We start from the raw sequence: 17,940 nt of genomic DNA, 5'->3' as shown, positions 1-17,940 counted from the left end.
CAAGTGTAGTGTTTTTAATCTTTATGTTTAAACGTTCAGGAAAATAAATGAAATCTACCTCTCCTGCAGCTGTATTAACTACTCTGGGGTAAGTTTTGAAGGGTAGTCAGACGGAATTGATCTGAATATCTCAATTGATTTATGCATTTGTTTTGAATGTGATGGGAGATAATGTTGAAGTTGGATCACCCTTCAGTGCTATACAACAGCCTTTTTTGGCTCCTCTGGAACTGTGATTGTTTTATTATTTCATTTTAGGCAGTGTTCAGAAACTGATGTACAAGACAAACAGTTTAAATGATGTATGACAGGCAAGACTCTGGGGTCTATTTTAGTGATCTTAACAATACGGCCAACCTAAAATGTATACATCTTTTTTTTTTCCACAGACCTCATTTCACTGTATTTTATTTTGTGTAGTAATATTAATAAGTGAACCCTTGTAGGAAGCCGCTGCTGGATTAATATAGAGGTTAAGAGCTGCAGTATTGAGATACACCACTGTTTTGGAATAGACAGTGTGATATACAGTATTAACACTATTGCTCACAAAATATGTATTCTCTTAAATACTTGACAATGTTCTGGCTACAATCAGGAAACTCTTAAGGGGAGTAGTATTTCTTTGGTGGTAGATCTGGAAAGTTCAGCTTGCCAACTGCCTCTCACTGGACTAGCATTAAAGTACTTGCGTGCTGCATTTTCATAACAGTTTCTAAAATGAGCTGAGCTTGACTGTAGCACATTGCAGTTTTCATGAGTAACGTATACACGCCTGTACTGGTGCACTCAGGGTTTTGGGTAAAACATTAAGTAAGCTGCACATGTCACTGCGGTAGCAACATTTGCACCAGATCCACAGCAGCCCCTGTGTGCTTGCGATATTTATAGCTGATGGCTTCATTCAGACCTTTAGGGATGCTGTATACACTTACACTTAGTTTTGTAGAGATATACACAGTGCTCTGGTTTGTGCAGCTAGGTTGAAGAATAGATGTTTGAAAACAGACACCAGCCACTGTGGTAGAACTGTTTTCTAGTATGGACTGGGCCATGTTATCATAAGAAGATTAACTGTCTCTTGCCCAGTGATGCTGTTGTTGATGCTGAGTTGTCTAAGTACAGTGCATTGAACGCTTATTCTAAATTTTAAGAATCTGAGTTACAAATTATTCATGCAAGATAGTAGTGATAGCCTTTTTTAATTAATGCCTAACGGTGGAGTTGAGAATAATACACGTTTTAAAAGAAGAATTTTGCTTCTGGCAGTCCAAATGTGTAATATTGCACACTTTAGCACCATTTGAACTGAGGGTTACTTGAACTGTGTTTTGGGCAAATAAAAATCCAATTTGAATCACAAAGCTAGTAATAACCAACCAAGCAGAAGGTACATTAGGGTAGACTGTCCCTAAGGTGCGTGCTTATAGTTCTTTTTTTCCTTTTACATTTTTGTGTAAAGACTAAGGCCCTAGTTACAAAGTGACAGATCTGCTAGTAGAGTATGGTATTTATTATTCATGGAGATACATTTGCATGACTACCTGAAAAGAATGAAAAGAGGAACTAGGATAATGATAAATACCTGACTAGCTGAATGATACCATATCACCTTTGATCATGATTTTTATTTATTTTATTGGGATTTGAACAAAAAAAAAAAGATGCATTATAAAATAGATACTAGAAAAGAAACTGTAACATGGTGCAAATATACATTCAGTAACTAAAGCGCCCTGCGATTGAAGAGAAAAAGCACAACAACTTGATTCCCACAGTAGAGTCATTTTGGTTAGTTCTTTTTTTATATATTTAATTTATTCTGAGAAATGCAGATGTTTGAAGGGAAATGCTACGTAATTAAAAACTGATTCTGCTCCAGTGGTTCATGTGAACTACTGTGTGGGAAGTGACTACATTAAGGAAGAAACTGTTCTGATTTTTTAAAAATTTATATCTGTAATACAAATTGAATCTTTTATATAGAAATTATTTAAGTCAAAACAGTTGTCAAAGAATTGTACTAGTTTTTACCAATGTTAAACACCTGTGTGTTTTATAGTTAAGAATGAACTCTGTAATTAGTTTAACGAACAGGGCAGTTATGATCTGTATGTATGGTTATAGATTTATTAACTTGGTTAAGTTCCCTTAGCCAGTTGATGCCACAAACACCAGCCACCTGTTTGTAGTAAAGGTGAAACACAACTGGTTCAATCTAAATGTGTTAGAACCAAGGTTTAAACAGACAGCAGTACTACCTCATGCAACTTTGCATAGTAATTCTGCAGTTTCCACATTTTTTCATCCATAACTTCAATACACTCAAAACATAATCAGTGATATTTTAGTCTACTTGACTTTCTCCACAGTACTTATAATATGCATTTTTTACTTGACTTTCTCCACAGTACTTATAATATGCATTTTTTCATTTTTTTCTAATATTGTACAAATTCAGTATGGGCTTTACTATGCTTGCTTTGGCTTTCTCGCTATGCTTTTACAACCACAATGTCCAGTCATATTTAAGATTTCACAGTTGCCCAAAAGTACCTTGCACACAGCAAAATTCCAGATAAATTCTGAATCAAAAATGCAGAAATTATTTGCATGAAAAACTGACCTCGATATAACTGCACTAATCAAGTAGGGAGGGGGGGATACTCTGAAAATATTGTAAATCAGGCATTATAGCAACAATACACCCAGGAAGGATCTTGTATTTTCTAGTGACACCAGGGTAGGGTTTAAAACCACAAGCTTTCTTCTCCCTTGATAGTTCATTTAGTTGCAACTGGGGAATAACACAATCATCTCCGCTTGATGTCTGACTGTTTAGATGACTTTGGTAGTTACTCCATAGGAACCCATCCAGGTGGAAGGCTACGGGGAACTGTAAAATGGTCTGTTGAGTTCTGTTGGACAGTTGAAGCACACTGAAGTAAAATTATGTACAGTGTCAAAATAATACACAATTGTCTAATAGTATGGTTATGCATGTTACTCCTAAGTTGATAAACTGGCTGATGATAGCTTTTAGTTCCTTTTATTCGTCTTTCACTGATCTTTTAGGTGCAAAAAAATAATAATAGGTTTTTAATTTTGCAGACCAGGCACATTTATTTCCTGCTGTTTACATCAGTCAGTATTTCAGCTTTTTAATGTTGTTTTAGATGTTGTCAATTCGGCAAATTGTACAGTGAACGTGTTTCATAATTTATCAAAATGGACAATTTATCAAATTAGGCATTTCATATGTTTTGAACAATGGCTCTTCAAAACATAACCCTGTATACATTTTGCTAAAGACACAAGTAGACTATAATTTCACTGATAAAGGGGCTTTCCATTTCCTATTTGTCTTGAACTAGTATTGGACTCTTGGACTTTTAGGGCTAGCTCTGATGTGCACAGATCTGACATTTCTCACAAGAAACATATGAGAGTGTTCCTAATAAAGTGACCACATACACAGTGCTGGTTGATATCTACCCTAACTAACCTCTGTTACTGATGATTATTTGCATTGAGCAAAGAGTCTGGAGCTGTCATCGTTATACTATACTTAGACTTTTACAATGACTATACTGTTTGGTTTTGCTCATGAAATAATCGGCAAATTTTCATGTGTTTACTCCAGATTGTTTCTGAAAGGTTGTTTATTTCTAGTTGGCTTACTTTATGTGGTCGCCTTTCTGAAAACAAATGTGCAATTGACCATTTGGATAGGAGCTTTGAGAATATAAACCTGTATGTGTGAACGAGTTTAAAGGATATTAAGCCAATTGTTTATTAGCACAAAAGAGGCTATTAAATGAGTCTCTCAAGTGCCTATCACAAACCCAGCATAATGGAGGCCATGAGCTTCTATAATTTCTGCCTTGATGCTATCAGACCAATGCACTGTAACTAAGCTTCCTGATTATAAGTAGCAGCTCACATTCCTGGTCTGGCTAATGCAGCACCCAGGAGCCATATAACCATGTGCATCTCTGTCAGTATAAAGAACATTTCATTAAATGGATACATTGTATACAGGAATGCAATAATAATTAGTACAATTGATTTTTTATAACCGTTTATCAGTATGCATTTACAATCATTGTGTTGCATAGAACACAGTGCCACTGGTGGCAAAGTATTGTAACTGTGTTTTGCTGTCATTGAAACTGAATTTGGTACACAGTGACAGTTGGTGGCCAAGCATTGTCTCGAGTCATAAAGGGAAAGTAAACTTCAAAATAAAGGGCATTATTTTCTCTAAATGTTTTTACATCAGGGTGGTGATTCCTGGATATTGTCATTGAAACTGAAAGTTGTCTTGTATGTGAATATGTGAAAGATCAATGCACTAACACAGCCGTTCCATTCTTTTCCTCTTTATCTTAGAACACTGCCGTAATCTGTTGTTATTTTCAGTCTTACATTCTACCATCCTAAACCATTGCATACCTGTTTCTACAGGATAAATGGGGTTTGACAAGTCCAGAGTCCTGAGGCTGTTCACCCACCTGCTAAAGTAACATTATATCTGACTATCAAAACCATGTGTCCTCTCTCTTTATCTTGCTCCATCTCTACTCCCAGAACACACACAATACAATAGGCAGTCCCCTCAGCACAAGAAGACTAAATTATGGAATAATGTATTTAATAGACACCAAGGAAATTAGATACAGTGCAAAATTGTGTATGACTGCAGAGCTTTAAGAGTAAAGATAAATAAATAATTCAAATCACCTACAATCATGTATTGAAGGTGATTTCTATTAAGCCAAATATTTTGATACCTTAGATGTGTGATGAAATGAACTTGAAACTTCACGAGGAAGTTAGGGATTGGAAAAAGGGACTCTGATCTACCACGGCTAAAAGCTAGAAATGCAAAACCCCTATGTCACTTATTTGTACAAAAATAGTATGAAAACATATGAGCAACCCAAGTGGTTCTGAGTCTTAAAAAAAAGAAACCACCTTGGGAATATCTTCAAAATACTTTTCTGTGCACAGCAGAAGCCTTTTAATAGATAGAGAGAACGGCGACTTGTAGCTTAATAGCTGTGGGAGAACTTGCCAGCCTTTTCTGGAAGAAAGAATGAAAGCTTAACTTTAAGCGACATATTGGATTTAGGAGAGGGCGGAAGCAAGGGGATTTTTGCTTGAGTAAAATATAAAGTTGGAGAGTGGGAGCTGGTAAGCTGAGTTGGTATTTGAGCTGTTTATCGGTGTGATGTGAGAGATCGAGGTTTCAGTGCTGCAGGAATGAGCCGAGTCATCTCAGTGCAGAAACCTGATACCGTCGCTGATCGTCTGCAGCAGCTGAGGAACCATCATATCACCCCCACACAACTTTCCAGCGCCACTGTCTTAAAGCAAATCTAGAAAATCACCAAATCCATTTCAGCCATATACTTTATTGTTGTCAAATTTGTGGCCAACTGTAATATTAATAGTAAATGCCTTGTTAGTTTGTTGTACAAACCTGTACTGGTAACCTTTCTCTTAAGACATGTGTTTGAAATACATTTTCTGTTAGCCGAAGGAAGATTCAGATAGAAAAACAGCTGTTGGTGAAATGATAAATTATAGTCATTTACATTAAGCTAATTCAATTGTTAACTCCAAAATACTGTAAACGCTGAACAAGTTGTTTGTAGGTGGTGTAAATGTGTGTTTAGAAAGTAATAAAATGAATGTAATATTCCAGAATCCACAGAATATTCATGTCTAGTTTAGGTAAAAACAAACAAACAAAACACATAGGTTATTATCATAACCCTGGTTCCCTAAAATATGCGTGTTTACCTTCTAAAGACCCGAAACCTGAATAAGATATCTCAAAGCTGCCCGACGAGCCTGTGATGCAGTCATGGCCTGCCACCGGGTACATAAAAGCACTACGGTCACAGACCTTAACGTCATTGTTCATTCAAGCCTGCTGCAATCATGGATGCAGAGACTTTCAAGGTTAAGTGTTACATTTCTATTTCAGGGTACCATTACCGTATGGGTGTGTCAAATCTACGCCTGTGTTGTAAAAGTCGACTGAGAAGCTGTCCTTAACACTAGTTCCAAAACCAGGGTGTTGGGGATCCACAGCATTAAGTCTGCAGAGGTCTCTAAAGGTTTGGGGAGTAGCCCACACTACTGTACGGTAAATGTCCTTGACAGATGCACCCTAGAAAAAAAAAGCCCATGAAGTTACCATGCCCCTGGTGGAATGGGCAGTGAGTTTATCTGGAGGGGGCAACTTGGCTCTCTCATAGGCAGTCCTGGCTGTGTCTGCTGTCAAATTTGGTCAGCCGCTGATTACGCAGGCCTGGACCATGGGACTTTGCCCTATAGCAGACGAAAAATTGTTCAGACTGCCTCCAACTTTTCGTCCTATCAACATAGTACACCAGGGCCCGAACCGGGCAGAGCGTGTGGAGCTGTCGCTCTGTCAGACTGGAAAGGCGGCAGATGGAAAGCCTCCAATTCCACAGACTGGTTGACATGGAATGCTGATATCGTCTTTGGCAAAAAGGCAGGATTGGTATGGCACGTAACCTTTGTCGTGGCCTCTGTAAAAATTAAGCAGGCTTTTTGCAATGGAGAATGCATCCCTGTCTGACTGAGCTGGTCACACTATTTGGGCAGCGCTAGCGGTCAGTGGGTCCCCGCCTCCTATTATGGAGAACCAGAGGAGACAATGGGTTGATTCCTGGGAGGCAAAGAGAGCTATCTCTGCTCTCCTGTATCTCTCCAAAATGAGGCTCACCACTCTGAGGAGCTGGGGACTCTCATTGAGTGGAGGTCCGCCGCTCAGTTTGTCCCCACAGGCAGATGTACTGTCCATAGTGAGAGGAAGCTCTAAAACACTGATGTGGAGACCCTGCCAAGGGGGGTTCCACACCTCTGCCATTCCACACAACACTCCAGCCCAGCGTCCGTGGTGACAACCTCCCTTCTGGTGACACTGCCCAGTGGTACGCCTAGGCATAGATGGCAAGGCTGTTTTCACCAAGAAAGCACCTTTAGACAGTGACAAGACACTGTCAATAGATAGCCTCTGTTCAACACGGGCTAAAAAACCCTGCAGGTTGAACCATGCCTGAAGAGGGTGCATGTGCAGGAAGTCTCTAGGAAGCTGCTACCATCAAGCCCTCTTATGTTCTTATGTTCTTAAGTCTCTGGAACATCACTACCGTGAGCACTCTGTTTAGCTGAAAAATCTCTAAATAGGCGGCTATTCTCTGCACTCATCCAACAGAGTGGACAGCATGGACCTGGAGTCCAAGTACACTCCTATATAGGAGGCTATCTGAGGAGGAATGAGCTGGCTCTTTGCATGATTCTCTGTAAGGTCCAACCATTGAAGGTGGTCGGTGACCAGTTCTGTGTGGGCCTCTGCCTGTGCTGGAGACTGGGCTCAAATGAGCCAGTCGTCCAGATATTGAGTACTTTGATGCTTGAGGCTTCTGTCTCTGCGCCAGCAGCAGAACCTATTAAAGACTCCACTGTGAGGAGCCGCGGGCCAGCTCTGAACACCACCTCTGGCACCAGCTCGGTCTTTGAGGCTGCTGGGGCCTAGGGTGCTAGTTTACTGCTGGTTTGCACACTGGGGTGGTCACTTGGGAAGCAAGCAAACCAGCTTCTACGCGCATCTCATCCACCGCGGGACCAAACATATACCTTGGTGTAATAGAAGCATCCAACAGCAGTGCTTTGTCTCTGTCAGACGTGCGTGCCTGGGAAAGCTAGACCTGCCTAAGTGCAGCTATCAGCTCAGCCAGGTTCCTGTTTACAGCCTGGCCATTGTGTTTTGACATACAGAGCCGGTTCTTATTAACTAGGCCCAGCTCCAGCTGTTGTAGTGATGGCCTGTGACTGTTGGGAAGGGACCTCAGCAAATAAGACTGGTGGGCTACCAGAATACTATTATAGTTGGCGAATGCACACGCTTAATAGGCACGCTCGAGGATCACCTCCGAGACCCAGCACAGCTTGTAGGGTCAGATGGACAGGGCAGGAGCACTAAATGATGCGCCTGTACCAGAGCAGCCATTGAGGTCCCCAGCTTCTCCACATCATGCACCCTATACAGGGTGTCCATCAACTGGGAAACAACCGGAGCAATAGCAGGGTGATCCCAGGACAACCGGAATTCAAAAAGAAAATCCGGGTGCACTGGGTGGGGGCACAGGAGAGGTGGCAGGCTCATCATCAAAGATAGGCCAGGGCACTTGCAAGACTGCAGTGGCCCTCTTGATCAGTGGGAGAAGCTCTGCTAAAAGAGAGAGCTGAACCTCAGCGGACGTGCTGTCCGACTCCACATCCTCAGATGGGAACGCCAGCTCCTGTTTGCCTACCTCCTCAGAGGCGCCGATGGACGCTATGTCCTCCATTGAAGCAGCCAATTTGTTTTGACTAATTGTTCACCCAACCCTGCATTATATACTGTAAATATCAACTTAGTGTGCAAAATGACATTTTGTTTCATGATTTTTAAGCACTTTTTTTTTCCAACAGGAAAAACGCACCCAATAATGAATTAATGTTGGCGGGTTAATGTAGAGAAGCATGCCTGCCAGCATGTGATAAGAAGAAACTGATGCAGTAACGTAGCCCACCCAACAACTGCAGGGTTTCTTTGTAATATCCTAAACTGGTGGACGTTTGGGGCTTGTTTTAAATACCACAACGCGACTGACAGTCTGAACAACTGAGCACAGCCGCCAGTCTGTAACAGGTTTATCTGAACAGCAATGGTATTTTTTTAATAAATTTTTTAAACATGCTTAATTCACGAACAAGAGGGAGAACTATTATATTTGTCGCCACTGTATGCAAATAGGTTCTTAGCATCTTACATAATATGTACTGAGATGACATAGAGACTAAGACATACTAGATTCATAAAGGAACTTTTCCTTTTGTGAGTGGCAGGGTATGTGTTTTATAAAGATAATATGCTGTTGATGTAATCGTAACGCTGGTATTTTAATGCTAATGGTTACATACAGTACAACATATAGAGAAAGGCGTGTTTGTGACACTTATATAGCACCGTTCACAGTATTGCTGCCTCAAAGCAACCATTTACTGTAATTCAAACAAAATGATCAAAAGCTTAATAAAACAAATAGGTATTATGATGTGATTTTAAAAGAACAGTGTTTAAATTCTGAATTTCAAAGGTAGCCACTGAAGATGGGTAAAAACTCACCTATAAGTTGACCATGTCTTGTTTTCCTTATAAAAGTTTACAACGTTATTTTTGCATGCTATGTTTTGCAGTTTTACCATGTTTTTCCTATGGTTATACAATGCATTTACCATACTTTACCCTGATTTACCCTGTTTATTAATATGTTTTATCATACCTCATTATTTTCATCAGTGCTTATACCTATGCTTTAATTCATTTCACTGTGCTTTATTGGTGTTTGTTATGCTTTTACTATAGTGCACTTGTGTAACGGTTATAACAGGGAATAACAAGAAACAAAGTCAGCTGTAATTTTAAAATCACACACACACACATATATATATATATAATATATATATATATATATATATATATATATATATATATATATATATATATATATATATATATATATATATTATATATATACACCTTAAAAAATGCTGTTCTGTCTTGGAGTTTTGGTATAAAGTACTTTGTGGCAAATGTTTGTTTGCCTGGAAAATGTTGAAATTGATTCCTTTTATTGGACCAACTAAGATGTTTAAAGTAAAGCTTCAAGACCACATTGGAAATTTCTTCAGGTATTTGACATAAAAGAGTGTAGAATCTTGTAATTTATAATCAGATATTTGACATCAGTGCATGGGTGGTGGAAATTGTTTTTGTGTTTGTTAGAAAATGTCAACAGGGTACATATTTAATTTAAAAGACAATTATTTATCACTAAATGTGAGCCAATATGTGAGTTCCCTAAGTTATACTACAGTCCATTTCCACCGTGCTGTCACATAGCCACGTTGATTCTGTCATCACAGTTGTTGTCATCTTGACATCTGACAACATTTCAACAGTGTGTGAACAAGACTGATTCTCAACACATTGTAAAGATGATAGGAATGAGGACATCTATCAGCACGTTTTATAGTAGCTATGTAATACAGTATTATATAATGTACCTAATTGTATATTTACTTCTGTATAGTGATTCCTTGTGTTAAAGGTGTTGACCGATTCAGTTTTCTAGTTACATACACTTCAGTCTTATGAACATCCTCTATTCTCTACAATACGTGTCCATAGCTGAGGTTCTTCTAAGGCAGTTTGGTAAAATGACACCTGGAACTCCAGTCATATAAAAGACAATATGGTAAAACATGCACTTGATGACTTCAATTCATTCATTTCAGACCCTTGCTGAGAAGCAAGCAGAGAGAGGGATCTCCGTTAGTGCAGAATGAGAAGATGGCGTGCCTGCTCCCACCAACAGGCCCTGATGCCTTCCGACGCTTCACTCCAGAGTCCCTGGCCGAGATCAATAAGCGGATCATTAAAGAGAAATCTGAAAGGGAAAGGAAACAGCATGTAGAGACCGTGGACGAGGAAGAAGCCAAGCCGAGCGGCAACCTTGAGGCCGGCAAACCCCTGCCCTTTATATACGGTGACCCACCTCCCGAAATCATTGCAGATCCAATAGAGGACTTGGATCCCTTTTACAGCGCAAAAAAAGTTGGTGAACATGACCGTTTGATCTTTTTTGTTACTGATGCTTAACAATATAGTTAAATACAATTGTCCCAATAACAGAACGTGGCTACATTCATCTAGTCAGAAGTGCTTTACAAAGCATGCATTTAGTTTTACTGTGCTGTACGCAATTACCATTCCCGTAATTGCGGAAGACACCTTCGTCAGAGATACTGATTTAAATAATTGATTCCTACAATTCAAATAACATTTTACTTTAAGCGTTAATATCTGACACACAGGGAATCACCATTTTTTGTCAGTAATTGGTGTTGGCGATAACAAGAACTTAAAAGTTCCAGATTTATAATTCCCTCAATTGCAAGATAATTCCATAGTGATAAAACAACTATTCCCTTGTAAACCAAGTTGCCAATAAATTACAGCTTAGCCCATTTAGCTTTTATTATCAGATATGTTCTAATGTGCAAAGATGCATCTCAAAAATGGAAAAGATGCAGTTAATCCACTTTTTATAGACAAGGGTCCATTTAGTGATTAAGTACCTGCCATACTCAGCGTGGTTTAGCTTCTGATAGCTGACAAAGTCAGACTTCAGGGTGGTATATATGAGGAATCTCAGTAATGTTGTAGGGGGTTAATCCACTACATTAGTTCTGGGTTCCAATGCAGGTTAGGCCCCATGCAAAGTGAGTTTGATCTCAAATTCAGCCTCTCATCCACATAACAATACAATAAGGTGCCATACATTATATAGAGTACTGTACACTAATCAAGCTGACTGCCTTTAGTCCAGGACTGAATAGTAGGGTTAAGAAGATCTTTGTTGGGAAGCTTACATCTGCAGAACATGTATTAAGTAACACTCATGGGACAACAGGAGCCCCAGCAGCAATGTTGCCAATAATTGTAATGTGTAAATGGTATTTTGTGTTTTGCAGACTTTCATAGTCATTAGTAAAGGGAAGACAATCTACAGGTTTAATGCTGAGCCTGCCTGCTACATACTGAGCCCTTTCAATCTGATCCGGAGAGGAGCCATCAAGATTCTTATACATTCATATCCTTTTTGATATCTGTATTGGTTCTATTAGAATTGGCTTGGCTTGGCATGCAAAGGCACTGTATTAACTTGAGACCATGCAGCTTTTCTTGTAGTCATTCTCTAATCATTTAAATGGTAAAACTAGTTGTACACAGTATACCGTTACAGTATATGGTAGTAATAGTTTTCCAAACACTTCTGTCTCGTGGAATATCTTTTTTTTGGGGGGAATACTGAAGGAACAAAGCACAGCAATCACACATAGTGGATGTGACACATATACCGCTGTGTCAACTTATTATTGATTCAAAAATACCAGTTGTGCTTTTTCAAATGATAAAACTTTATGATTTTTAACCTATTGTGAACATTTCAAATGTTTGCAGTAAGCTACACTAGATATAGTACAGTAAACATGACATGTTCTAAAATGTCTGAATCAGGGTACATCTACATCAGGGGTATATCATTTTTAACAATTTTAAAAGTTTGGTCTGACAAGTAATGCTTTTTAACAATTACATACAACACATCTATTCCTTTTTTACAGTGTTACAGTGCTTAATGTTACACACAGTATAATGCTGAGGTGATTGCTTTCCTTTGCTGGGTTCTTTCCTTGACTCTATTTTAAATTGTTTAGTTTTATCATCATGGTAACCATTTTAACAAACTGTGTGTTCATGGCAATGAGCAACCCTCCGGCCTGGAGTAAAAATGTAGAGTAAGTTATAAATATATTTTATATTTGTTATTATTTACTGACCTCTGCATCCCATGTAGAAGACAGCCCTTGCTGTGTGTTGATTTCCACCCCTCCCGATTGGTAAGCGGTTTGCAATGGGGTCGTAAAACACGGGTACAATCGATCAAAAAGTCTTGATTCTAATTTCAGGAGTGTACGTTTTAAGATTTTTTTAATGCGTAGTTTTATTTAATTTACATTTTTAGGTTTGTCTAGATATCAACACCAGAGCCGAGCTAAACAGCTCTACAGTTATTAATTATTCTACAAGTGTTGAGTTCTTGAGTTGAATAACGTTTTCATGCTCAACGCTATAGAGTGAATATGTTCTTTTTTTTTTTTTTTAACAGTATTTTTTTTTTTTTAATCTACTTACACGTTAATATTATTTTTAAGGTGTTTCACAGCATCATGAATTTTAGATTGCATTTAATAAAAAGCACTTCATAATAAGCAATACATTTGTGAATTTGCAGCATAGCAGATCTACTTGTGAAACTAGGTCCTTTGCGTGTTTGTGTCTATGTATGTGTGTTAGTTTCTTATTATTTTTCTAACATCTTTCATTTCAGGTATGCTTTTACAGGCATTTATACCTTTGAAGCACTGGTCAAGGTTTTAGCAAGAGGGTTCTGTATTGGTGATTTTACATTCCTTCGAGATCCGTGGAACTGGCTGGATTTCTGTGTTATTAGTATGGCGTAAGTAGATTCTGTACACTGTGACATTTAGTCTGTAATGACACTCAGTGAAACTGACTTAGGAGTTCACCGACAGCCTGGCACGATAAACATTAAAAAACATAAATCAAGTGTTAAAACTACACACAGTTTAGCCGTGGAACTCATTCCAATACGACACAGCAGCCTACTCTCATGTAACCCTTTTTATCTCAGGTTTTTACTTTCCAAAGTGATATCAAGTTGAGTGGCAATTAGTTGCATAGCTGTTAAATATGAGCGATATCCGAGTGTGTCTGGTACATTTCAATGCGGGGCAGTAAGCAGATAGAGCCGTTAACAGCACTGGGTTTGACTGTATTGTGCAGTCTGATCTTCTTGTGGTAAAGAGTCCAGCTGATTGATTATGCTTAGTGTAGGGTTACTACTGTACCAGCAACCTAGCATAAAACCTGACTGAGTTTCCAGGATTGTGATGTCACACATTTCAAATCTAACATGAAATGTGCTACTATTACGGCTTCCAGTAGACTTTTGCAATATCATTCTGTAGTTTCTTTGATTACATTATGCTAAAGAAAGATCTACATTATGTTCATATAGTCTTTTTTTTTAAATTATGTCTCAATCCTAAAATTCTAGGTGATGCTAAACTTTTGGCCGTAGCTGTGCTGAATGTACGATTCAGCTTTGCAGCATTTTAGATGAAGAGTATGGATAATACAGCAGAACTCTATGAAAATAATTTTACAACCTAATTTTTAGAAGTGTTTTTATTTGTGTTCTTATGCTGAAGATAAATAGATATTCTAAATGACAAATTATAACTATGCTAAAAAATTAAGATCATATTTAGAAATCATTATAGGTAGAACTTACTCGTTGAAGCCCTCATATAAATTTTTAAATCTGCATGGAAATGGTGCAGTTTTCTCATGGCTATGTATTTACAATACAGTGGTTTGCCATGTTGTTTAATCCTCTCTGGGATTGATAATCCTCTCAGAAGCTTTGCAATGCTTTTACTGTGCTTTATTACAATGTATTATGGTTTAGCTATTGTGCTGACAGACATCCTAGATTGCTGTAGCCAGTGCGTTCCACATCGCCTTTCCTGTACTGAAAAAAATAGAGTCCTTCTTCCTTTTTTTTAATTAGTATATCCCTTCCCTTCCTATATCAGTTCAGGTATTTGTGGTGAATACCTGCATTTTCTTTTGGAAATTGATTCATAACCAAATTTACAGCAATGTCTCTGTTGTCTTATGGCATATTTTTTCAAAGCAAATAAATAAATACATAGTTTATAACATTACTGTGTTTTTTTAAATAAACGTGTAGCACTTATTTCTGCATTTATAATATATATTAAATCTTAAATGTAAGTGTGTGTTTTTTGGTGGCTTTAAAAAACACAATTTGGCTACTTCGTCATCAGCAGTTTTACAAAAAAACATTGTTAGCCCTATTAAACTTTAGTGCTGTAGTTTGTGATAGAAGTTCTTAATGTTCTCTTCATTGCATCACAAGAATGACTGACTGAAACGTGAGTGATGTGACTCTTCAAGCATTTCAAATACATGCTGGTTATCAGAGACGGAGACTCCGATTTGTGTACCATCAGTAGTGGCACGTAGGGAATCTGGTTCCTAATGCCTGTTCAGTGGCATGGCACAGAAAGATTATTTCGATTTCCACATGGAAAAGAGATCACTTCATCGGTGCACACACATCGAAATTATTTTAAGTTGATTCTTAAGTCAAGGTTCTGCCTATTGAAAAAAGTACCAGAACGCTGTTTTTATATATATATATATATATATATATATATATATATATATATATATATATATATATATATATATATATATATATATATATTTTTAATATGACATTTAGATCTGCCCTATTTAGTGTACAGCTAGCACTTTTTCCCACTAGGTGGCTGGCTGGTCCATTTATTCTCACATCACCTGTCATTTTATGTATAATACTACCATTTGGCATCATTAGTGGACAGATGCCTTGATCTAAGTTTAGCCTGTGTTAAACTATATCTGCAGTATTACATTTCCTTTTGTATAATGTATTGAAAACATATGCAGAAGTAATGACTTAATGCAGCAATATCACGTTGACACTTTTTGACCACCTATATAACACTTTGTTGCTTTTTTATTTCCAGGTATCTCACTGAGTTTGTGGATTTGGGCAATGTTTCTGCCCTCAGGACTTTCCGTGTACTACGAGCACTTAAAACAATCACTGTTATTCCTGGTAGGTGACATTTAAATGAAAACATATCCCTGTATATTTCTATCTAAAGTGATGGTTGCCCTGTAGCCATTGAGGTGTAGAAATGCATTTTCCTGGCCTCTGTAAGATTTTTACTGCTGCTTTCTTGCAAGTTCCCCATATTAATTTTCACTTCCTGTGCAACAGGCATTAGGACACATCCATCCTGTAAAGTGAGTGTGAAGTTCAGGTAGAGTCCTAATACCTGGGCTGCATTTGATTATGCAAATGTTTGAAAGTTTTGTAACACGATAATGTCTGAGAGCAGCAAACCAGCAACCAGGCACATGACAAGCCTTGCTTTTTGCATAATGGTCTTAACCACTACAGACGTAGTTCCAGACTTATCTTCAGCGAATAGACAGGGGTTAGAATCGATTAGGTAGTTAATCGTCCTTCTAATCTTCCCTCTCAGATGGTGATCGACTGCAATCATGGCACCAATTTAACAGACTGTGTGCAAACTGGCGGCCGCCACATTACAAGCAAGCTTCTTAAACAGATATAAAGAAAGTCTGTTTAGGCTTACGTTCACTTCTCAAATAGTCACACCAACCTTAGTTTGTAGAGTGAAGTCCCAGAGACCAATTCAGTTCAGACCACTCAAAAATAGGACAGGCTTTACTGTAGTCTTTTAACAAATATTTTCTTCATTTTATTAATTTAAACATGTTTTTTACTAAAATGAGCAAATAAACAAAAGAAATGTTGAAACACACAGTTCTACCAAACAGGTCTTATATAGATATATATATATATATATATATATATATATATATATATATATATATATATATATATATATATATATATATGTATATATATATATATATATAGAGAGAGAGAGAGAGAGAGAGAGAGAGAGAGAGAGAGAGAGAGAGAGAGAGAGAGAACCAGATTATTTTTAAAATAATTATTAAAAAAGGACTTTATTACATATTTTATGCTAATAGATTTTAATGTATGCAGAGACAAAACTCTTTTCCACCAAGCTATAAAGACCTACTCAAAATAAAGACCCCTCTTTGCCAGTCCATTTCACTTTCCCAGTAGTACTAATACCTTCCCCCTCTGTTTTGAACAATACATTCAGTATTTTTAGGTAAAATCTCTGTATTTGATTAATTGAGTTTCCTCTCATTCCACAGGATTGAAAACTATCGTGGGCGCTCTGATTCAGTCAGTGAAGAAGCTTGCAGATGTGATGATTCTCACTGTGTTCTGTCTCAGTGTTTTTGCTCTCATTGGTCTTCAGTTGTTCATGGGTAACCTACGACAAAAGTGTGTCAAATGGCCCCCGCCTGTCAACGATACCTGGGTTGCCGATGGCTATTCCCTGGGTTACAATAACACAGATAATAGCACTGTTGGTGGCTTTGACTGGAATGAATACATCAACAATAATGGTAAGTGATGGGACAGTATTTTGGCAGGGTATATCAAAAAATTAGTTTCACTATGATGCCTGGAGTATAAATCTGTTGCTTAACTATAACATGTAGCAGTCTAAAATGACTATATCTATAAAGCACACTTGCAAATGCTTGGGACCTTATCAGTATACTGTATTAATCCACTTACTATACACAATAACAAGACAGTGAAATGCGGTCCTCTGAAAATCAGGTTTCTAAGTTAAAAATAACATTTCTAGAAAACTGGCCTTCATTGAAAATTATTTTTGAATGTTTGTTGTACGTAAAATTTTCATACTTTGTTCTTAAAAGTTGACTAGGCAACAGTGATTCAATTTGAATTCCTGTTCCAGGATTTATCCCACACCAGTATGCTATTCCAGGATTTGTTTGTGTTCTAACCTTTTTTTTTATTTGTTTTAATCTTTAAGACAACTACTATTTTCTTGAGGGATCTCTTGACGCACTTCTCTGTGGAAACAGCTCAGATGCTGGGTAGGTCGTTATAAATCTGCTACATGTAGATATGAATTGAAAATCAGACGTAGAAAATAAGCATTGGGTGCATTGAGTACGTCAGCACCACGTCTGATGTCCACAGCCTCTTCAATAAGTGCTCTTCTACTCTACTGGCTCTCATTCCTGAGCTCATCTCAGTCTGTACAAGTATGCTAAATTTCATGAAGATCCATCTGCATTTACTATGCATTCCTTTCATGAACCTCAGACAGAAGGTATCATCTGGCAGAGGTCATGGAATGCATGCACAGTCCCTTGGATGCCAACAAACAGTTGTTTTGCTCAGAAGAGAGGTTAGCTGTTTCACCACAGTTGCGAGAGACAGGTTTATATATATCTATATCTATATCTATATCTATCTATCTATCTATCTATCTATCTATCTATCTATCTATCTATCTATCTATATATATATATGTATTTTTTTATTGTGAATTCTTGAAGGTGAGAAACCATGGCACTTGCTACCTTCAGGCATGGTGCTGGCTACACCAGCTATGATGCCATAAGAGTTTCCCTCAGAGCTATGCAGCAAGCACATTGTGTACTGACCCTGACCA

The 17,940-nt window shown here is 37.9% G+C and overlaps 1 protein-coding gene across 1 annotated transcript in view; it reads left to right on the top strand.

Annotated features, from left to right (window-relative positions):
* Positions 1–17,940, top strand: part of LOC121324465 (sodium channel protein type 4 subunit alpha B-like) — a 53,018-nt gene that overhangs the window by 3,340 nt on the left and 31,738 nt on the right. The window contains exons 2-8 of the mRNA XM_041266387.1: positions 10,384–10,702; positions 11,623–11,741; positions 12,361–12,450; positions 13,044–13,172; positions 15,337–15,428; positions 16,595–16,852; positions 17,293–17,356. Of these exons, the coding sequence (XP_041122321.1) occupies positions 10,439–10,702; positions 11,623–11,741; positions 12,361–12,450; positions 13,044–13,172; positions 15,337–15,428; positions 16,595–16,852; positions 17,293–17,356 (1,016 nt within the window). The 5' untranslated portion in view covers positions 10,384–10,438. The remainder of the gene's footprint in view (positions 1–10,383; positions 10,703–11,622; positions 11,742–12,360; positions 12,451–13,043; positions 13,173–15,336; positions 15,429–16,594; positions 16,853–17,292; positions 17,357–17,940) is intronic.

The sequence above is a fragment of the Polyodon spathula genome, chromosome 12 (genome assembly GCF_017654505.1).
Source record: "Polyodon spathula isolate WHYD16114869_AA chromosome 12, ASM1765450v1, whole genome shotgun sequence".
NCBI lineage: Eukaryota > Metazoa > Chordata > Actinopteri > Acipenseriformes > Polyodontidae > Polyodon > Polyodon spathula.
This window is presented reverse-complemented; position numbering and strand designations above follow the sequence as displayed.